General features: G+C 34.2%; 1 protein-coding gene across 1 annotated transcript in view; it reads left to right on the forward strand.

Moving 5' to 3' along the window:
• mgat5 (alpha-1,6-mannosylglycoprotein 6-beta-N-acetylglucosaminyltransferase) overlaps nt 1-25000 on the forward strand; it is a 118909-nt gene that overhangs the window by 58524 nt on the left and 35385 nt on the right. Inside the window, 6 exon segments of the mRNA NM_001045311.1 lie at nt 8897-8973; nt 15226-15315; nt 17388-17459; nt 18795-18956; nt 22505-22674; nt 23813-23947. Coding sequence (NP_001038776.1) covers nt 8897-8973; nt 15226-15315; nt 17388-17459; nt 18795-18956; nt 22505-22674; nt 23813-23947 — 706 coding nt within the window.

The following is a 25000-nucleotide window of genomic DNA, read 5'->3' on the forward strand; positions in this document are numbered from 1 at the left end:
TGTTATAAAACAATATGTAAACTTAGGATGGCCCAGTTCTAAATTCACACTAAACTCTTGCTTTCCATTCTTTTGTGACACAATGCTACCTTGACTATTAGGTAGAAGTTTGCTTTTATAGATACTGCAGTGTGTGCTTTTTTCAGAAGTGCACAATTTAAAATGTAAAGTCTCTGGACACAACAGTCAAAACACCTAAGTGCAAACCCCTAAGATTGGACCTATCTGTATTGACTGTGTCACTGCATCCCAGAAAGCTTTGCATGGGCCTTATTGTTATTCGATACGGTCTTGTAAAATAATCTCTCTTCGGTAGACAACTGTGTCCAGTGTGTGTATAAAACAGACCAGGGTTTGTTTGTGAGTCCATGTCTAATTAGGTCCAATTAAGGCCTGATTAAAGTCTAATTTAGCTTTAAATTGTGTTTGTATGTTAAACACAACCCACCACTCATTCGAGTTAAATCGGTCATGACATGACATCATGCTCAACAAAGGTCAATTTCACAGCTCATTTTTGTCCTCTCTCTATAGCTGTCCCACAGTTTTCCGGTTGGCATTAATGTAGGTATTTTTGCTGTTTCTCCCCCAAGACTGTTATTGTGTCGTTTGACTTACACAAAGGTCTAAACTTTTAGCGCATGACCTTAAACGATGTGGATTTGGGAATGACACGTACATCCTTTACTGTTTGATGCTCCCTTAGGGTGTTTGTTCATTTACAGGATGTGCTTGTAATGGGTTCTGTTCTATTCAGGTTAAGAACGGCCATTGTTCTACAGCGCCATCATGTCGTAATGCTTTATAAAGGAAAGAGAGAGAGAGTGTTCAGAAAGATGATCCAGCCCTTGCAAATTGAATCATTGGAAATCACATGGCTAACAATCTTACATTACTGCACTTTGTTTCCCGGTCTCCCCTCCCCTCATCTCCTCTCATATCATCTATTTTTCTCCTCTTTTGTCTACACCCATCACATATTTTCTTCTCTCATTTTCCTCATGCCTGCTCTTTTCATATCTACTTAACCACTCCTGTTGTCTCTTCTACAATATGTTGGTTTCTTCTTATCTAGTTCAACCTGCATTGTTCTCTCTCTTGGTTCCTCTCAAATCATTTGACCTCACCTGGTTTCCATTTACCACCTTTTCAACTTGAATAAACTCATCTCAGCTCACCTCAATTTCTTTCATCTCTTTTTGATTCCTCTCAACTTACCTAGATTGGTATTGTTTTATTCTTACCTGTCTGCCATTCATCTTCAGTTCGCAGTCATTCCTTTCAACTCTGCTAGATTCTTCTCAACTCTTCTTGACTCCTTCCCGCCTTACCTTGATTCCTCTCAACTCTTCTTGATTTCTTTGTTTTCCTTGATTCCTCTGTTTAACTCTAGATCTCTCTGCCTGCTTTGCTTCATCCTGATTGCTTTCAACTAATCTTAGTTTCTCTGAACTCAGCGTTATTCCTTTCAAACTTTCTCATTTCCTTTGTCCATGATTTATCTAATTTTACCTCAATCTCTCTTCCCTCACCTCTAATCTTAACTCTTCATAATTTGTAAATTCACAGTGATTCTGCTCACCCATACATGATTCCTCTTAATTTGCCTCAATTTAACGTGATCCATCAACTCGCCTTGATTCTTATCAACTCACCTTGAATCTTTTCTATGCACCTTATTCTTTTTTCCTCGCCTTGATTCTTTTCTACTCAACTCGCCTTGATTCTTCTCTACGCATCTTGATTCTTTTCTACTCACCTTGATTCTTGTCTACTTTTCTCATCTTGATTCTTCTCAACTCACCTTGAATCTTCTCTACGCATCTTGATTCTTTTCTACTCATCTTGATTCTTTTGTACTTTTCTCACCTTGATTCTTCTTTAATCACATTGATTTTACTCTGCTCACCTTGATTTTCTACTCATCTTGATTCTTTTCTACTCTCCTTGATTCTTTTCTACATTTCTCACCTTGATTCTTCTGTACTCACATTGATTCTATTCTGCTCACCTTGATTTTCTACTCATCTTGATTCTTTTCTACTGTACTCAAATAGATTTTTTTTTCAACTCTACTCACCTTGATTTTTCTCTACGCATCTCCTCTATTCACCTTGATTCTTTTGTAATCTGATCACCTTGATTCTTCTCAACTTACCTTGATCCACCATGATTTCTGTCAACTCCTGTTGATTCTTCTCAACTAACACTGATTTCTACTAATTAACTTCATTTCATCATTATTTCTGTCAACTCACCTTAATTTGTCTGAACTCTACATAATCGCTCTCATTCGACCTTAGTTTCTCTTAGCTTACCTTGATTCTTCTCAACTCTGATTCCTCTTATTTCGCCTCAATTCACAATGATTCTTATCAACTCACATGAATTTTTCTGTATTATCCATGACTTCATTCCACTCGCCTTGATTCTTCTCAACTATCCATGTTTCTTCTCAGCTCATCTTGGTTCTTCTAAACTCGATTCCACGATTCACCATGATTCCTTGATTTATTTTCTTAACTTCGATTCCTCTCAACAAACTAAATCTCTTCAAGCTTACCTTAATTCAGCTTTCATTTTTTCCAAATCACCTTAGTTCCTCTCCACTCACCTCAAGTCCAATATTCTCACCTTGATTCTTCTCAATGGATGCTGATTCGCTTTGGTTTCCATCAACTCACCTTGATTCTTCTGAATTCTCTTCTCAATTCTACTCATCTTCGTTTGTCTTGCATCATCTCAACAAATCTCAGCTCACCTATTTTTTTATTTTGATTTCTCAACTCATTTTATTATGCTTTTAGCTTTTTGTTTGTTCTCGTATACTTTCCTTATGCCTCCTATCATTTTGTCTCCCCCTTTTTCCACTCCTCTCCTTCGTCTAGTCTCATCCTGTATCCTGTTCTCTCATCTTTCATCTCCTCTTGTCTAAATCCTCCTCTCATCTTTTGTGCTCTCCTCTCATCTTGCTTTCTCAACTTGTCTCATCTGATCTCCGCTACCTTTTCGTGCCCCATTTTAGCCCAATTCCCAAGGAAAGAGTATCTTTTGATTGATCCGCCAGCTTCAAGAATCTCCTCCTGACATCCTGCTCTATGAATCCTGCTAATCTCCCCAGGGACTTTATAGATGATAGATGCTGGAGAAGATGATCTATGGCGCAAACATCAGCTGTCAGATTTAATCTTTAGATGTCTAGTCAAGTGTTTTGATTACACAAAAATTCCACAAGTCACTGTGACTCTTGCTTTTAAATGACTCGTTGTTTTGTTCAATATGTTTGTTGTTCTTGTGTGCTCTTCTTTTGGGGTTATTAAGTTTATTTTTTCGTAATATGACTAAATCTGTGGTATGTTGCAGTAACTGTTGGATTGTTTCATTTAAGGGCAGCACGGTTGCTCAGTGGTTAGCACTGTCACCTCACAGCAAGAAGGCCACTGGTTTGAGTCTAGACTGGGCCAGTTAGCCTTTTCTGTGTGGTTTGTATGTTCTCCCTTTGTTAGTGTGGGTTTCCTCCGGGTGCTCCATTTTCCCCCACAGTCCAAAGACATGCCCTATAAGTGAATCGGTTAAACAAAAATAGTCATCGTGTATGAGTGTGTGAATGAATGAGTGTATGGCAATGTAAAAATATACTAGAATGGTGGTGAATACTATGATATAAAGATATAAAATAGTATGACTCTGTTTACATTTATAGCAGTTACAATGGCTGATATCAATGTCTGCTTTAATCGAAGCATTTTCCTATGCCCCATGATGCTTTGCGGTAATTATCAGAATAACTCAATTGCTAAACAGCTAAACAAGCAGTGAAGAGTTTTAAACAGTGTTACTTTTTTCCTAATTAGCAATTTACTACAACAAGAACTACAACAAGTCTTCCCACAGCAATTTTTTTCAATTCAATTCTTCTTTATTTGTTTAGCGCTTTTACAATTTAGTGTTTTGAATTGAATGTGAATTGTGTCAAATCAGCCTCACATAGAAGATTATAGTGAACTGAAAGTGTCAGTTTAGTTTTCAGAGTTTAAGGTCGGTTTAGTTCAGTTCAGTTTTGTTCACTTCAGTGTGGTTTATTCACTGCTGAGAGTCCAAAAACTAAAGAGCAAATCCATAGATGCGCAGCTCTAAAAGTCCGGAACTATGCAAGCCAGTGGCGACAGCGGCAAGGAAAAAACTTCACCAATTGGCGAATGTAAAGGATAAAAACCTCGAGAGAAATCAGGCTCTGTTGCGCATGACCATTTCTCCTTTGGCCAAACGTCTTGTGCATGAATGTCTACGTTTATGAACGTATTGAATATTACTGTACTTTTGCAATCACTGAATTTAACGCAACATTAAGCAAATGTCACATAATACGCTTATGTTTCTCTCAAACTCGTGCATACACCTTAAGTTACACTTAATACTTTACAAAAATCAATGGTTCTTGAGGTCAAGCAGTTGATAAAGAATTAAGATATATAAATTTGTGCATGTTTTCTTCTTTTTTTTGTGGAGACACTGATAAAAAGAGAAAATAATCACGACAATAAACAAATTGAAGTGCTCAGACATGCTTGTGATTTACTAATATTACAATAAAAAACCAAACATAGTGTTGTTTTTATGATGGATAAAATAAAGCGCAAAGCCAGACCTACTTTGCACTCACTTTGTACTGTGTAAACAAATCGATTTAGTGCAACTTTAGAAATGTTTTTAGCCCATCTGCCTCAAGGTTGGACGTGTTGTGTGTTCAGAGATGCTCTTCTGCATTTCTCAGTTATAACGAGTGGTTATTTGAGTTACTGTTGCCTTTCTATCAGCTCGACCCTGTCTGACCATATTCCTCCGACTTCTGGTATCAACAAGGCAGTTCTGCGCCCACAGAACTGCCGCTCACTGCATATTTCTTTTTCAGACCATTTTCTGTAAACCCTAGAGATTGTTATGCGTGAAAATCCCTGTAGATCAGCAGTTTCTGAAATAGCCCGTCTGGCACCAACAACCATGCCATGTTTAAAGTCTCCTAAATCCCCTTTTTCCCCCATTTTGATGCTCTGTTTGAACTGCAGCAGATCGCCTTGACCGTGTCTACATGCCTAAATGCATTGAGTTGTTGCCTTGTAATTGGCTGATAAAAAAATGTGCGTTAACAAGCAGTTACACAGGTGTACTTAATAAAGTTGTCCAATCTTGAAACACAACTTATAATTTGAAGCGTAGGCCTAATATGTGGAAAAAGGTTTCAGCTAAGTTTAACACAGGCCTGGAAAACAGCACCTCTGCAGGATGACGTCATATTGCGCTTTATATTCTGCATCGGTTGGCTTTTTAAACTCTGTAACTCGAGTCGCTGAGATTTCTTATCTGCACCGTGCCCTTGAACATGGCTTTTTACTCCTGGGACCACCTGAGCGATTGTACTGTAAATCACCTTAGATAAAAGCATCCGTGAAAAGTGTAAAAGCCTGTTCTTGGATTTTGAGTTCTTGTCTGCAGATTGTGGGTGTGTTGTTTGTGTTTGGGTAGGAAGAAAGCACATTTGCTTGCACAGTAGATTGTGCGTGCACTCATTTCCCCACAGACTACTTTCTTTTGAACCTGCAAATACAGTGGATTCACAGGTCCAAGGTTCTTTCGTGAACTATGCGTACTGTATGTGTTGACTGAGTCCATATCAGTAGTTTCACAGAAGGAAGGAGATTGCAGAATTTGATGGTTCAACAGAAACCACAATGGAGAGAAAGGAAAAGGCAATGCTAAAATAGTGTTTGTTTGCCCCTAAAGGCCAGTTAGAAAGGGAAGTTCAAGGTACAAAGCTGTGCTATCGTTATTACATGAACACGTTGACAAATTACATGTGACTGAGCGTTTTTTGCAGATAAACACATGATTACATTTGGAAAGTACTGGTAAATGTAGTAAATACCCTTGTTGACATTAAAGAAAGACTTTTTAAACATGAATCAACATGAACAGTGATGTCTATAGGTGTCTCGTAAACAAAACTAAGTGTCTACTAGTATTTCCCTTGCATTTTGAGTGCTGCTGATTGAAATGTTGCTTATTGGCCATTGTGTTTACATGCTAAACAGACTTTAAATGCTCCATTGTTTGTGTTTCTTCATAAGGATTTGGCGAAGAGTGTCACGCATTGATCATTGTAGCCAATCACAGTCATATCTTTATGCGCATACACACAATGGCTAATCAGCTGTGTTTAGGAACCCGCTCAACAGCACTCAAACTGTTAGCGTAAAATGGACACTTTTACCAATTGGTAATTTTGTTAATAAAATAAAATCAATAAACAAAAGGTACTGTAACGCCATTAAAATTTACGTTAATAGCTCTTAAATGTGTAAATTGTAATTTTTTTTAAATTCGCAGTCAAATAACATCTGTCAAAAATGTTTCTGAATTTGTACATATTAAATTGTTCAACTCAAGACTAACGATGTGCACTAACAAAATAAACAGTACATTTTGATTTCATACAGACTTCTGGTCAAGCGTACGTTAATGCTCAGCGTTTAAGATTTTGTTTGTTGTCTGTATATAGACCATTTTGAGGAATGTAAACAAAAACAATGGTCTCAACATATTTCCTGTTTTACATATTTAATTTCTGTAGCTTCTGAGAATCCAAAAACAGCCACATAATGATAAATAATGATATGATACTGTTTTTTTTAATGCGCATTTTCAAAATTTATTTGCATCTTGCTGTTTCCATCAACCGTTTTTTATTTATTTATTCACATATCCAAAACGCACATACTCTATTAAAATAGTTGGGTTAAAAATACCCCAACATATATAACCCAACTATAGGTTATTATAGCACCTTCCCAACTATGGGATATTTTAACCCAATACATTGGATTATTTTGATTAAATGTTGTTTTTTCCATTGTGGTATATTGCTATAACTAGTACTACTAATAATAATATTTATTAATTATTAATTAAGCTGTTTTAATGTTAAATTATGATTGAATCGCCTCTTGTCACAGTTATGAAATAGTTTGTTAACAAGCAGGAAAAGTTCATGGGCTATGGCCAATAACATGAACACATTGAAATGGTCTACAGTATATTGAGTTTTTTTTTTTGCAGTGCAAATTGGCATCAAAATTTATTTGAAGGCCATTTAGATGCACTTGGCACAATTTGGGTGTTTGGTGTTAATTTCTCACTCTGTTAATTTGCCTTGTTAACTAGATTATTGATCTCTCTCTCTCGGGCCAAGCGCTCCGTGTGCTGAAGCTTGTTGATTTTCCAATGATTGTGTGGTATTCAGTCCAAAAAGCAGATAGCGGTATATATATTGCTCTACAAGTTTGTTTAAATTAATGAACGAAATGCACTGTAAACCAATCAGATTATAGGCATGACTTGGGTTTATTTGGGGACTACAGTTGAAGTTTAACTTTTTAAGATTCTTAGAGCAAGTTGTGAATCGTTCCTACACAATTAAACAAGTAAAACTGATAATTTCTATTAAAAAGGTAAATAATTCTGATCGCTTTCTGCGGTTAAGCACCTATGTGCTGCAGAACATTGATTTTCTATTGTTTGGTATTCAGTCTGAAAGGCACTATCATGCACAGTCAAACAACAGATTTAAACCAATCAGAGCTTAATTTGGAGCAAAATCCAGACCTTAATTACTTTTTTAAATGCAGTTTCAGCATGATGTGTTTTTATTTGGGGAATGCAGATGAAATGTAGCTTTAAAGTAAGATTCAAGCCTTTCAGAATCTTGCAGGGACATTTAGTTTGATACTTGCAGCCTAAAATGACTATTTTGTAATGGTTTTCTCAAAACATAAGGCATTAAATGCTTAAATTCTTGTGTTTTGCTGCAAAAGTGCTCAAATCTTGTGAAGTGAAAATTTAGAAAGATTTTAGACATTATTTGGCGTTTTTTTTTTTTTTTTTTTGAGGACTGCAGTGGAAATTACTATATACATTTATTATATTTAGGTACAGCTTTTGGTAGTATCACTAGTATTATAGTCTTTAATGTAATAGTTCACCCCAAAATTGAAATTTGGCCATCATTTACCCACCCTTCACTCATTTTAAACCTTTATGAATCCCTTTATTTTATTAAACACAAAAGAAGACATTTTGAAAAGTTGGTAACCTGAAACCATTAACCTCCATAGTATTTCTTTTTCCTACTATGGAAGTCAATGGTTACAGGTTTACAGCGTTCTTCAAAGTCACTTATTTAGTGTTCAACAGAAGAAACTCATAACAGTTTGGAACCACTCAAGGATGAATAAATAGTGTTTTTTTTTTCTTTTTTTGTGTTAACTATCCCTTTAAGTTTATATATTGGGCTATTTTTATGAAACATTCCCTCCTCTAATCTGCGTAAATGGGATTTTTTACATAGGAATGACTTGACTACCAAATTACAGACAAATTAGTTTGGCTTGCACTTAATGTTAAGGTTAAATCTCCTAGAAAACATCTACGCAAAACCCATGACTTTCCTAACATAATTTTACATTTAAATTGACATTTTCCTCCTACATATTTTTTTTTCAGTTCAAACGAGGCTACACTGTAAAAAAAAAAAAAAAAAAAAAAAAAAAGTTTATTTATAAACTTATATTTGTTTATAAACTTAAACATTTTAGTCCGTTTGATTGATATAGGTTGAGATGATTAGGAAAGTTCATTTGACTAACCAAAAAAAAATACACAGATTTTGAAACCAATTGAATTCTTTGTAATCGTGATACGGATTTTAGGCCTAACACTGAGCCAATATCATCAATTCTCTATGCAAATGCCAGCATGCTGAACAAGATTCAGCTGTTGTTTGTCGAGTTTTAGGACTGTTTGTTCTAAATATGTCCTTTTTTTTCTTTCTGTTTGCGTGCAGATTTGCTAAACGGAGCGCAGGAAAAATGTGAACTGCCCTCGCTTGACGGGTTTCCACATTGTGAAGGCAAGATAAAGGTGAGCGCTTCTCTTGTTCTGTCTGAAATTTGTCAGCGTCACTCTTTCATGACTTTGAACTGTGACTTGTTTAACATCTGTTTAGAAACCAGTTTCGTCTTCAATCCAGATAGATAGATTTTTTTAATTAAAGGCCCTCCGCGGGACGTTCCCTTTGTGAACATTAACGGCGAGATATTGATCTGTTTTGAGACATATTTGAAAGCTTTAAATGCTTTTGAGTTATTAATGAGCAGAGCTCTTGTGTTGCTGCTAAAGCTTAAAAGAAGGAAGCGCTGTGGGGAAAATTAGTGGATTTAATTTTAGATTGTTAACCTGGCAAAATTACTAGCTGAAATAAGAGGAAAGGGTGTTTATTTATGCATTTGAAATGCTCAGCAATTTAACACATCTATATTATACACTACCTGACAAAAGTCTTGTTGTTAATCCCAGTTGTAAGAGCAACAAATAATAACTTGACTTCTAGTTGATCATTTGGGAAAGTGGCAGAGGGTCGATTTTTTCAGACAAATTATCTGTTGAGCTGCATCCCAATGAACAAATACTGCAAAAGACCTATTGGAACCCACATGGACCCAAGATTCTCATAGAAATCAGTCAAGTTTGGTGAAGGAAAAATCATGGTTTGGGGTTAAATTCAGTATGGGGGTGTGCGAGAGATCTGCAGAGTGGATGGCAACATCAACAGCCTGAGGTATCAAGACATTTGTGCTGCCCATTACATTACGAACCACAGGAGAGGGCAAATTCTTCAGCAGGATAGCGCTCCTTCTCATACTTCAGCCTCCACATCAAAGTTTTTCTCTAGAGGCCTTCGCCTTGCCTATAAGCCACTTTTGATACCAAATGATCTACTAGAAGTAAAGTTATTTGTTGTTCCTTAAACTTGGAAAGACGACATCTTTTGTCAGGTTGTGTTCATGATAAATGTATGATGAAAGTAACTATCCCTTTATTTATATATATATATATATATATATATATATATATATATATATATATATATATATATATATATATATATATATATATATGTGTATATATATGTGTATATATGTTTAAATACAATCCTTCCAACCTCCTTGCACAATTTATGTCAGCAAACAAATATCTGAAATATAATGAAATTATTCAGTATAAATAAATCAAATACACTTCAATATAATATATAATCAGTGTTGGATAACTAAGAAAGGTATTAATTGCTAATTATTAATTACATGACTAATATTGTGTCAAATTACTTATCTAATTACTTTGTTTGAAAGTGACTTGGTTCTTCTGTAAGTCATTTAGTTACTTGACTAAAAATGAAGAATCCCAATAAATCTTACCCCTTAAACAATAGAAAATGAACATTTCAGTTTTAAATTCTAAATATTATATGTACAAAAACTATATATATATATATATATATATATATATATATATATATATATATATATATATATATATATATATATATATAAACTGTTAATCATTGACTTAGGGCTGCCCAATATTTTGTTTCAGCATCGAAATCTGCAATAGTCACATTGCAGGATATGCAATGTGGAGTTGAGATTGTAGATGATCAGCACAACAGTTGAGAATACATGATATTTATGGAGTCATTACAAAGTACAACCATAACAGATGTAACAATCTTTATCATTTGCATGTGCTTTAAAGGCATTTCAAGAGAGTTTAAAGCATTCTGGCAAAAATAAAGAACATTTGTAACTTTAGTGAATAATAATTTCACTGAATTAGTACAGTGAAGACTAAACAAGGTTATTTTGTTTCATTACCTCGCTAGCTGGCCTCCATTACACTCACCCCCCTAATCCTCACTCCCATCCTGGACGAGCCCCCATATATTTTACAAGGAGGCTGGTGAGTGTAACAGAGGCCAGCAAGCAAAGTGCTATGCAGGTAAACCTCACTCCTCTGACCTCAAAAGGTGCTCTAGGGACAGACGGTAGAGGCCATGGTCTTTAGCCTCCGTGTTAGAGCAGCCGACTCCCATGCAAAGAATTGCCGGTTCAATCCCAGCTCAGACTGGGTTGGGTGCAGAAGGACCGATGGGTTACAATACATTAAATTTAAATACATCAATTAGATCACTTATTCTTTATACATTTCAATAAGTACTGGTTGGAGTATGCATGTATTTCTTTACTTAAAGTTTGCATAAATATATCTGCTACACAGAATGATGATTTCTTCCATAGCATACATTTTACAGAGATATGCCTTTTCTTAGTGTGCTTTAAAAGTGTACTCTTCTGATTTAGCCTCAGACGTTTCTCAGATTGTGTTTTCCTCTTCAAATCCCTCAAAGTAGTGGAGTATTACCATGTGATGCTTTTTCCTTCCTGGAAAGCCACTTTTCATAATGACCTCACCTGATACTCAGAAACGAGCCTCTTTTGAATTATTTTTACAGCATCTTGATGTAGCAGCCAGACAGAGCCAATTAAACATCAAGCAGATCTAGCCGGCCAATCACGTTGGCCTTTTTCTCGATAATCACACGTCCTTTAGCTCATGGAAATTCCTGCAATGTGGAAATCCTCTTAAAGTCGTGCTGAATTCTGACAGAAAGTGATTATAATAACAGTGAGAACAGCCTAACAAATTAGTTTGACTTGAGTTTGTAAGCTTAGAAGGGCTGCAAGGACGTTTTGTTGATCCGTTTAAGCTGAAGCACAAACAGCAAAACAAACGAAAAAGGGTGTGATCGAGATAACATGTCTTTAAAGGTTTAGTTTTAAGGTCAACATTCAAATGATGCCTTTGTAAACTGTTTGGTAAAGCCAATTGTTAAACCCGTAAGTCGGCTTTTTGACATTTTGTTTGACTTGCTAATTTTTCGTACATATCCGAGCCTTGTGGGGACGTTTAAAGAAAAAACAAACATACATGTGTACACAACATGTATTACACAAACTCATATTTTCCACTTTTTTTAATCAAATTAAGTGTAAAATGCTTTTATTTTTGTACAGATGTGTGATGTTTCAGCTTTTTAATAAAGCGCTGAGTCGTTAAGAACAAGTAGACTGACGTACAATTGGATGTTTTCTCCTTTTTGGTATAGACACAAGTGCAGACACGATAAATACTGAATTGGACAATACAGTTTTTGTAGGAAAAATAAGTTGTAGAAAAAAAAAAACTTATTTACTTACTGATTTGTTAAAATTTGACATTTGTCAGAAATTTTGATTGAGAAACTATTCTATTATAACATGCTGTAAGTTCCCCTTTTTAGGTTGAAGCAAAAGAGCACTCTTTTAATGCATCCGTTTATATGCCAATTAGCTACTCCCGTCCCCTTCCAGAAGAGGGAGGAGGCTCTACTGCTTGTGCCTTGTATACTCCAGAAACTAATAATAATAAGTGATGGCAAAACAGGTGCTTTTGCTCTCATTTTAAGATTATAAGGCTGAACAGCATGAAATGTCATCAGTCTACAAAGATTTCTCAGTATTTCTCTGTTGCAATCAGGATATCATGATAATTAACCCTGAAAAAGCCAAATCAAAGCAAACACTACCAGATTACTATGGTATAAATACAGTTTTTCTCCCCCAAGCACTACTTATACGATCTCTGTCGCCATCTTGTGACGGAACGTCAACCCTCTTTGCTCTGCTCAGTGACAGGCCAATGGCTGCCAATGCACAATCTCCAAAATTATGCACATTTAAAATAGGCACTATCCTTATAAATAAACGGCATAGTTGCTATGTAAATAACTACATTTTCACCTAAAAAATGCCTCAAAGGTACATTTTTGTCCAACAGCAGTAATGTTTGTCAAACTGTAGTGAGTTTATTCATCTGCTGTCAATGAGTAATGTGGGCAGAGTAATACAGAAGGGTGAAGAGGCTGTACAAGTGCTGATATTATAGAATATCACTCAGCTATCAGCCAATCAGATTTGAGAACTAGACAAAACTGTTGTATAAATAAACATAATTTTACTTTTAAAGTTTAATTATACTTTTAAATTCTACAAAAACTATGTCGAATATTCTTTACATGTATCTGAGCCTTTTGTCAAGTGCTGACTAGTTAAAAATGCATTTTTTCTCAGAAACCCAGATTGGCAAGCTACTCTTTTATTGCATGTTATAAGTGTCCGCACTGTTTTTGCCTTGGACACTCAGGCAACGAAAAAAAAAAACACTGCATGCTTTTTATAGTCTTATCTTTAAAAGTCTTAATATAATTTCTTGATAAACATAGTTTTATACTTTTTTACAGTGTTTTTCCTATTAAAACCCTTTAAAATATGTTTACATAAATCTTTCTCAAACTCAAATCAATGAGCATCTCTCATTATTATCATGCTGTAAATACCCCTTTTTACAAACTATTTTCATGTATCTTTAAATGCAAATAATTTGCTACCCCTTTTCTTCCAGGCTTATGCCTCGAATACTCCAGAAACCACTAATAAACATTGCGTTCATTTCATTCTTGTCATTTTAATCTCTTAATATTTAAATACACTCGTGTGTGTGTGTGTGTGTGTGTGTGTGTGTGTGTGTGTGTGTGTGTGTGTGTGTGTGTGTGTGTGTGTGTGTGTGTGTGTGTGTGTGTGTGTGTGTGTGTGTGTGTGTGTGTGTGTGTGTGTGTGTGTGTGTGTGTGTGTGTGTGTATATATATGTATATATATGTATATATATGTATATATATGTATGTATATATATATATATATATATATATATATATATATATATATATATATACTGTATATATATATATATATTTATAAATATATTTATTTTATATATATATATATATATATATATATATATTTATTTATATACATTTATTTATATATATATATATATATATATATATATATATATATATATATATATATATATATATATATATATATATATATATAAATTTATTTATTTATATATATATATATATATATATATATATATATATATATATATATATATAGTTTTTATTATTATTATTTTTTAATTCCCTCAAAAACCATGTAATAAAACTCCGATTTTTATTATTATTATTTTTTTTTTGTGAAGTTGCTGAATGGTTTAAATAGATTTTTTTTCCCTGAACTTTGGATTCGTGTTTAGGTAGAAGCAAAAAATGCATTGTTTTTATGTGCCTCTTTATATGCAAATTAAATGCTTCAGCCCTGTAAAGTGAATCTTTAAAGCTTGTGCCTCAGATACTCTAGAAACATTTTATAGTCTTGTCATTCTTGAAATTATAATGGGCTGATTCGTAGAAAAGCTGAATTAAGATCAGGTGTAGGGACGAATAGTTTGCGCTCTTTTTTTTTTTTTTTTTTTTTTTTTTTTTTTTTTAATTAATTTTTTATTAATCGTGCAGCCCTAGTTACTTTATATGCAAATGAGCTGCTTCCGCCATCTTCCAGAAGTGAGCAGAGCTGTTTTGGATATATAGTCTATATAGTTTTATACTGTTTTCCCCAGAAAAACGGTGTAAAACATTGTGCATATTCATCTGAGCTGTTTTTCATCAAGTGCTGACTGGTTAATGTTTTTTTTTTTTTTTTCAGAAACTTGAATTGATAAGCAACTCTTTTCATTTTTATCGTTCTTTAAGTTTTCATTTTTAAATAGAAGCAAAAAAAAAAAACATTGTTTTCATGTGCTTCTTTATATGCAAATGAGATGCTCCCGCCCTTTTTTCAAGAAGAGTATGGCGTCTTTACAGCTTGTGCCTCAGATACTCCAGAAACAACAAATAAAACACCCATACATTTTATAGTCTTATCTTTAAGATCTCTTGATGCAATCTCTTGATTAATAAATGTAATCTTATACTTTTTTAGCCACAAAAACTATACTTCATAAACATCTAAGCTGTTTGTCGTCAAGTGCTGACCGGTTAAAAAGCGCACAGAAGCGCAGATCAATGAGTGCGATCTGAACCACCCGCCACAATCAATAAACCCCTCTCCATCCTAGAGCGAGTGTTATTGTGAGAAGAAATCAGATACAGGAAGAGGAAGCTGGCATGTTTTTGAAGGTCAAGCTGATCTAAGAACTTCTAAAATATCCTGTGAAACTCACAGATTTGACAGGATTTAAAACTGCGCTCTCGATTCACGGCTTCCTGTCTGTGCTTGATATTTTTGTGTGTGTGTGTGTGTGTGTGTGGGTTGGTGTTCCTGAAGTTTGATGTCTGTCCTAACACTTTTTGATTTTCATGCGATTTTAACAAATGTTTTTGTCCCTCATTTTCAGTGGATGAAGGACATGTGGCGTTCGGACCCCTGCTACGGCAACTATGGTGTGGATGGGTCCACCTGCTCATTCTTCATTTATTTGAGCGAGGTAAGACGGCACCACAGTGTTTGACTAATGATCACAGGTCTGTGCTGAAAACTCACGCAATGTAGCTTTCACCCAGGGTTATTATAGTTAATTATTACACCGCACTCTGGAATACTTGATTCTGATTGGTCCATCACAACATTATAAAATGTTATTACCTGATTTGCAATCAAAGACTATATGTGCTATTTAATATCAAGCGTCTTTCTGCAATTCTAAGAACTCTTCCTTAGATTTAGTAGCATGTTTTACATTTCTTTTTCTCTCCAAGTGAATACTCAATATTCAGGTCTGTACTCTGTGGAGGCCATTTCATGACTGTCTTTCCTATTTTTCAGCTGTTTTTTTCTCTCCAAATATGATTTCATTATATAAGCAGTGTGTTTGGGAACATTATCATACTGAAAAATACAATTATTACAAATTAAGTGCTTTCTAATAGGAATTAGATGATGAATTAAAACCTCTCTGTACTTTTTAGCATTCACAATCCCATCAATTCAGGCAACATTGACAACAGCTCTGGCAGAAATGCAGATCAAACCAAGATAGAAAGTATTTTTAATCCATTCTTCCATCTTTCTCTATCTCTAGACCCCCAAAAGTTCATATTTTATTATTGTATTTTAGTCAAAAAATGAGAAAGGAACATAATGTCATTATACCCTTATTAAAACAACAAATTTCACTGGGGGCCTAAGACTTATGTGCAGTACTGTATATTCACTAACCTTCAAGGTGATTTATTGATTCGTAGTTCCCTCCAAAAATATTCAAAGGCTTTGATTTCCATAAACCGCGCGTACGTGAATGTGTCCGACTGTTCTGATTGGCTAAAGTAGCTGTCTCACATCAGCACGCTGTTTCCGGCAATTTTCCTTCTGCGTTCACACAGCGCAGCATTCCGGCAAATTACCGGTAATGTTACAACTTATCTTTCCGAAAAATAGCTGGAACGAATTTACCAGTATTTTCAAAAAGGGCCTTTTCACACATACAGACCTTTCCGGAAAATTACCGGTAATTTTCCTGAAAGGTCTGTATGTGTGAAAGGGGCTATAGACAAGCGTTGAATCCAGTATTCACACTCTATAGCATTCAGAATCTACATCTACCATTATCAAGTAGGGGAGTTCTCAAGACGGCTTCAGTATCTCACGAGTATATTCTCAAGATGGCTTGAGTATATCCCCGGGCTTGAGTATCTCACGAGCTCAGGGCTCTTTCCCGGTTCAGCTTGCCAAACACGCTTCATAATCAATCATCAGCTAAGAGCAAACTCTTGAAAATAACGTTTATTTATCCACAACAGCCCAAAGCAAAAAAGGTGACCGTATTTAATGGTGTCCGAAGAGTTCAGAACCTTCAGTATGTTCTCCCAGAATTTCACAGGCTTGTCCAAATGTTTTGGAGCAAACCTTAAACAAGCAAGCTTCAACATGTTTTTTTTCTTCAAAAATGCAGTCTTGTGTAACAAGCATGAATACAGGCCATGGTGGTTGAGTGCATTACTTCTCGTTTTCTTGAAAAGTGTTGTACCTGCTAATTCTGGGTCTTTCTGAAGCTCTCCATAAGTGCGCTCTTGGACAACTCTTCTGTTCTTTTTCTTTACAACTCTGTCAGAAATGTTTACTATGCTGACTATGAAGCAGCCAATTGAATGAATGGATATACCATATTATTAAGTGAGACTGTGTGTGTGTGTGTGTGTGTGTGTGTGTGTGTGTGTGTGTGTGTGTGTGTGTGTGTGTGTGTGTGTGTGTGTGTGTGTGTGTGTGTGTGTGTGTGTGTGTTAACATCTGAAATACAAGATCCACACACAAACCATTGATAAGGGGATTTGCATACATTTCCATACCAAGCATCTCTGTCTGTAGCAAGTGATGTGTAATTTAAATATTGATAAGGTGCGTCAATGAGGTGGCTGATATGTAAATAAACGCAGCTACTTGGAAAAACGACACGTAGTATGTTAACATGATGTGTGTTTTCATGCGCTGTCAGTTTGTGTCTGATTATTAGCCCTGCTGGATGTTCACTTCAATTTGTGTGTGTGTGTGTGTGTGTGTTAGGTTGAAAACTGGTGCCCTCGTCTGCCGTGGAGGATTAAGAACATTGGGGATGACTTGGACAGGAAAACACAGGTGTGTGTGTGTGTGTGTGTGTGTGTGTGTGTGTGTGCGTGCGTGCGTGCGTGCGTGCGTGCGTGTCAGTGGGTTACAAAATAAATTATTTGAAAGTAGATTAGCCTAATTTAAAATAAACAATATAATATTTTCTTTTATAAATTCATCACAAATAAAATACAGATTTATTTTTCCACATTTTATTAAAAATAGTTCTGTATTTAATTTTGCACAAAACATGCAAATATATACAAACATTATTTTTTACATCATTCAAAGGTTTACTTCTAATGTAATCATTTTCTTTTTAAAAAATTACCATAATGGTAATATTTCATTTATAAATTATTTATTTATTTATTTATTTATTTAATTAATAAATCATTTGTTTTATTAGTAAGCCTATAATAAAAGAATATATATTCAAAAAGGCTGAATTAAAAAGGCTGATTCAAGACATGTAATGTTTCAAGCACACCAGCTCTACATCAGTCAGTGTTCATCCCAGTATGTTGTTTCTTTTTGTACACTTCCGGATCACATGATCCCACACATTGTATCGCAAAAAGAAAATAGAGAAAATACACATTACTAAAATATATTAAAATTATTTATTGAATATAATAAAAGATTTAGATAAAAAGTTATTTACATTTTTGTATGTTATTTTATGTTAGTGATTGGTTGGATTGCGTTGTGGTTTAATTGTTAAATGAAAATCTGGGGATTAATATAGTCTGTAGAATGTGACTACAGAACTTCCACACAAATTAATAAATACATGAATATATTATAGGTAAATTAAATGATGTCCAAAAACATGAGGCTTTCATAAAAAAATCCAAATGATCATATGAATTTATTAAAATTGATATACTAAATCAATATAAATACATAAATATAAACTCAATACATTGTTACATATATACATATATATATATATATATATATATATATACACACACACACACACACACACACACACACACACACACACACACACACACACACACACACAACTGAAGTCAGAATGATTAGCCCCCATTTATTTTTTCCCCCTAATTTCTGTTTAAAGGAGAGAACTTTTTCAGCACATTTCTAAACATAATAGTTTTAATAACTCATCTCTAATAACTGATTTATTTTATCTTTGCCATGATGACAGTAAATAATATTTGACTAGATATTTTTCAAGACACTTCTCTACAGCTTAAAGTGACATTTAAAGGTTTATAATTCTGACTGTGGTTTCTTTAATCTAGGAGAAACTAAACAGGAATAGAAATCATCACCTTAGTCTCCATCTGTCTGTTCTCAACTCACTTTAAATGTGTGGATTATTTTTTTTCACAGTTGGAGGTCCGCACAAGTTTTGACGAGTTGTATCGCGTGATGTCGCGGCGTGAGGAGTTTCGCTGGATGATGCTGCGGATCAAGCGGATGGAGGAGCCGTGGGTCAGCGCCGTTCGCTCACTTGCCAACAAACAAAACCTCCACCACCGCAAACGCAAGAAGGTGAGGCTAAACATAAAACTGTGTAAAAAAAAAATCATCATCTATGGTAATGTTGCTGCTGTTGTAGTTTTTAAGGAATATTACACAGTTTTGGAAAATCTACTCATTTTTAACAGTTAAACAGTTTAGTTCAGCAGATCTCCAGGTCTGGCGGAATTTTAGCTTAGCTTAGCATAGATCATTGAATCTGATTAGACCATTAACATTTCAGAACATTCAAAAAAGTTTTTAGGTAATTTTTCTATTTAAAGCTTGACTCTTTTGTTAGATCATGTAATAAGACCAGCGGAAAATGAAAAGTTACTATTATTTTTTTTAGGCTGGCTACATACACTCATTTTGCCGTAATCCATACCTGTCAACTTTCTCATTTTTCCCGGGATTCTCTTGTATTTTACATGTCTATCCTGCTATCATCCTGTAAAGGATTTTTTCAGTATTTCTCATTTATTTTCAATCTTTCTATGAAGAGTGGCAATAAATATCAAAGAGCCGATCCTCCCTATACGCAACCCATACCGCCACAGCATCAGGGGACGCCCCTTGCTCTTAAATGTGAATCTGTTCGGTGCTTTTATTTAATTAAGGCACGAAAACACTGAAATAAATATAACAATGGCATGATTTCCCTTCCTTTCCATTACAGGCGCTGTCGTTTGTCCCGTGCACTCCTCAAAACAGACATTTCATGTAGCAGTGCGTCACTGTCAGACATGCTTCATAGTGATAAATAGATAGATCCGTTCCCAAACGGATTCTGTACATGCGATTTTTAAAGCGAAGCGAAAGTGGAGACACTGGGTTTTGGGTGCATGTTTGAACAGACATACACATAGTAATAATAATAAGAGGAATAGCGATAAAACAGCATCTTAACATGTCAATCTTGGTGGATTTTCTTTTAAACACAACCAGATTTGTCTTAAATTAGCATAAAAAGTTAGGAAAGCAGTCGAATACTTTCATTATAGATCTGTGCATTTTTAAAGTGACACCTCTGTTATTTAATGTAATCAAACGAAAAATCTAAACTAGAGATTCATTCGCTGCTGTTTAATCAGAATGTTTAAATTATACAGTGAAGAAAAGGATATTGATATGCCTTATTTTCACATCCCAATGTTAACAGGTATGCCGTAATCATAAATAAATCTGTTGCCGAACCATGGCTGCAGCAGGCGCAATGATTTTACGCAGCTTCTGAAAAAAGTCCCGAGCAAGATAACCAGATAACAGTAACTGTAATATCATTGCTGCTGCTTTTCTTAAAGAATCAGATGTCTTGTATGAATCACTTGAATGAATGATTCCAGACATTACATTGTAGGACAGTAAATTGTTGCCACCTACTGGCGGTTTTAATATAAGGTTTATTCATCCACAACAGAACTATCCTCATCAAAAAAGGTCCGATTGTTGCATCTGATACTGATTCTGCATGTCGTCCTTTAATAATGCAGTCAGTGTTCCCACCATTTTCCTCAATGAATAATTCACACAAATGCAGATGGACACCGTTTCCCATGAGCCTCTTTGCCTTTCTCTGTCACCTGCTGCCGAGCGGCGCAGCGGGGCCTGAAAACACACACACACAGACACACTTTCCTCTAGAGATCGCCTTGTGTCAAGCCTCAAATACCCTCAGTTGTTTAGAGCTTAAAGCATGTCACGGCTACCCATAATCCTCTGCTGATACTTATCCAGCACACAAATGCGACTCTGGAGATGTCGCTAAACACAATAACACTGAGACTAATGCTGTAAATGAAAAATATAAGACCCAATTAATCTGCTTTTGACATGATAGAGAATATAAATCACACTTTATTTCTTAAGATGTCACCGAGGTCACATTTACACAGAATGCAACAGTCTCTTCTCATTTACTTCTTTGCTGTACATGTATTAAACTTATCAGAAATTATGTGATGATTTAGACAACATTAAAGTTCACTTGATCAGAGATTTTAAGTAGCACTTAATGTGATAAACTCTTAAAAGTACAATGCAATATTTGCATTTTTGGTTAATTATGTAGCTTGTACACTACCTGACAAAAGTCTTGTCATCGATCCTAGTTGTAAGAGCAACAATTAATAAGTTGACTTCTAGTTGATCATTTGGAAAAGTGGCAGAAGGTTGATTTGCATCCCAATCGTCACAAATACTGCAGAAGACCTATTGGAACCCCCATGGACCCAAGATTTTCAGAGAAATCAGTCAAGTTTGGTGAAGGAAAAATCATGGTTTGGGATTGAATTCAATATGGGGGTGTGCGAGAGATCTGCAAGGTGGATTTCAAAATCAACAGCCTGAGGTATCAAGACAATTGTGGTCTTCGTTACATTACAAACCACAGGAGAGGGCAAATGCTTCAGCAGGATAGCGCTCCTCCACATACTTCAGCCTCCACATCAAAGTTCCTGAAAGCAAAGAAGGTCAAGGTGCTCCAGGATTGGCTGGCCCAGTCACCAGATATGAACATTATTGAGCATGTCTGGGGTAAGATGAAGGAGGTGACGTTGAATCCAAATAATATTGATGAACTCTGGGAGACCTGCAGGAACACTTTCTCTGCCATTGCAGATGACCTTATTAATCAGTTATTTGAGTCATTACAGAGATTTAGGCATGCAGTCCTCTAAGCTCATAGGAGTCATACACTATATAATATTAACTCTTTTTCCACTGCACCGAGACTTTATATTCAAGTATACTGTACTTTTTTCTTTTTTTTTTTGCTAAGTGACAAGACTTTTGTCTAAGCAAAGTCAGACCTTACTGTCCTAATTAATTAAAAATTAAGGCATGATCATATTTTATTTTGGTAAAATAAGCGTAATCTAGAGGCCTTTGCCTTTCATTTAAGCCACTTCTGATATCAAATGATCAACTAGAAGTCAAGTTATTATTTGTTGTTCCTAAAACTTGGATGGGTATAGTTATATAGTTATAATATAGTTATATTTTTGGAAAAGTATGTAATTTGTGTAATATATCTTAGTAATATAATTATATTATATTATATTATATTATATTATAATACATAATTGATACATTCACTATAATGGTATTTTAAATTCAAGACGCCTTCAGTTAAGGATAATCTTTATTATTTTAGTTATTTGTTGCAAACACTTTTTGCAAAAATTTTTGTGAAAAAGTAAGTATTATATTTAAACAAAAATTGTCAAATGAATGCCAATTATTAATTCATAGTATTTTAGTATTACTGAATATGAAATCCAATAATGTTACTTTTTTACAATTTATTTATCATAAATTATTTAAAATTGTGTAAGGAAAAAATATATAAATATATACAGCAATATACATGCTATAATTCTGTATAGAGGTTGTATTAAGGTTGTTTAAGTTCTTTTAATTTTCTTTTAAGTAATTACAATTATTTTAATCTATCGTTTATTATATTTACACAATTTATTTATTTTTCTTTTAACAAAAAAATATAGTTTTCCTTATTTAAAATGGTTATATGGTCTGTTTAAAAACAGATAGAAGATTGAATAGCTGTGTTTTGTTTCCAGATCCTGGTTCACCTGGGCTTGTTGACGAAGGAGTCTGGTTTTAAGATAGCGGAGAATGCGTTCAGCGGCGGTCCTCTGGGTGAGCTGGTGCAGTGGAGCGACCTCATCACCACACTCTACCTGCTCGGACACGACATCCGAATTTCAGCCTCCCTCGCTGAGCTCAAAGAGTGAGTCCAGCTCATCATACACACTCTCAGCACACCATACACACTCTCTACACACCACACTGAAACATCTGGAACCATACAATTAGACTTTTCTGCAGTATCTACAGCTGAAATCAGAATTATTGGCCCCCTGTTTATTTTTCCCTAATTTCTGTTTAACGCAAAGGTGTTTAAGATTTTTAATAACTGATTTATTTTATCTTTGCCATGATGACAGTACATAATAGTTGTCTAGATATTTTTAAGACACTTCTATACAGCTTAAAGTGACATTTAAAGACTTAAATAGGTTAATTAGGCAAGTTATGTTAATTAGGCAAGTTATTTTTATAAAAATAATTTGTTCTGTAGACAATTATATAAAGGGGCTAATAATATTGACCTAAAAATGGTTTAAAAAAATTAAAAACTGCTTTTATTCTAGCCAAAATAAAACAAATAAGACTTTCTCCAGAAGAAAAAATATCATAGGAGATACTGTGAAAAATCCTTTGCTGTTGAACATCATTTGGAGATATTTGAAGAAGAAAATTGAATTGAATTGAAAATTGAACACAGCTGCATATCTGCACTCATTCAGACCAAACGCTTAAACTGCAAACAATTTTGAATAATAAAACTAATACTGAAGCTGTAATTTAGTAATTATGATTTGTTTTTGTTTAATGTGACCCAGTTTGAAATGTTTATTTAATGTTTATGTTAATAATCTCACACCAAACTGATTTCGTCTTCTGTGAATAAAAAAAAATCACCTAAATCATTAAAACGCATTGCTTATTTGCCTAATAAATCAGCTATTTTGATTGAATCATTTGATTATTCGAATGATTCAATAAAGAATACATTAAGCAAAATATTCTATCATTTATTCTAATTAAAACATTTCATATTAGTTCTCTTTGGACTGCCTTTTTAAACCATTTATTTTACCAGGAAAACCTCTTGCGATTTGTATTCATCTTTTTATGAGTGTCCTTAATGGACAAACTATAAACATAGACAATATATCAAAGTAAATCATTACAAAATACAATTAAATTTAGTTTAATTTAAAAACTACATCATTTTACCACCAAAACATATCCTGGCTCCAGATAAAACGTGCATTAGCTGGAGTAACTGTGTCTGTCTGCAGGATCATGAAGAAGGTGATGGACAATAAATCCAGCTGCCCGACCAAAGGCGATAAAGTGGTGGAGCTGATTTACATCGACATCGTGGGCCTGGCGCAGTTCAAGAAGACCCTCGGCCCGTCCTGGGTCCATTATCAGTAAGTGCAGAAATGTTTTAGTTATGAGCCCGCGGATGTGAGCGGACTTTTGAGTTTTCCTTCACTTCCCCTGAGAAACGTGAGCTGGCCGGAGTGTGTAAAGCCGTTTTAAATGAGTCTGAAACCGATCTCCATCTTCAGGCTTTTCTTTAGGCTTATCTTGATCTCAGTGGAGTGAATTTGAGCTCATATTCTAGTCAGGATTGGGTTTATTCAGTACTCAGCGGCGTCTGGACGGATGTGATCTGTTTTCTGTGGTCGGACTTTGTTAGTTAGTCAAAGCCTTCTGACAAGAGATTTGTCAAATGTTACATAAATGCATGTAATGGTGTATTTTTTATGGATATGATTTTATAGTTATTAAATTTTAATGATTAATTTATGTATTGGTTATATTATATGTTAGCTATTATAAATGTGAATGTATTTAATAGTTTTTTTCACATTATATATTAGTTATTAATTTGTTAATTAGCTATATTATATGTATAGTTATAATAAATGTAAGTGTGTGTAATTATATATATATATTTACAGTTTTATATTCATTATGTTTTAGTTATTCATTAATATATTAGTTTTTAAATGTATATTATAAATCTTGTATTTATATATATTTTTATGATTTTATAATTATATTTAACTTAATAATTCATGCATTAGTTATATCATATGTTAGTTATTATAAATGTAAATGTAGATAATGGTTTATAGTTATTATCTTTTAATTATTTTATGTATTATATTTGATGTATAGTTATAAATGTATAGAATATATATTTTAATGATTTAATAGTTATATTTTAATTATTAATATATGCATTAGTTATATGCATAGTTATTATAAATGTAACTATACTATTATTTCTATATTTTACGATTTTATAATTATTATATTTTACTTATAAATATATTAACTAATCATTATATATATTTATTATAAATGTATATACTTATATATTTTAGGATTTTATAGTTATTTATTTCATATTTCGCATATTCATGCTTATATGTTAGTTATTAAAATGTAAATGTTGATAATTTAGTTGTATA

Source organism: Danio rerio, chromosome 22, assembly GCF_049306965.1.
Source record: "Danio rerio strain Tuebingen ecotype United States chromosome 22, GRCz12tu, whole genome shotgun sequence".
NCBI lineage: Eukaryota > Metazoa > Chordata > Actinopteri > Cypriniformes > Danionidae > Danio > Danio rerio.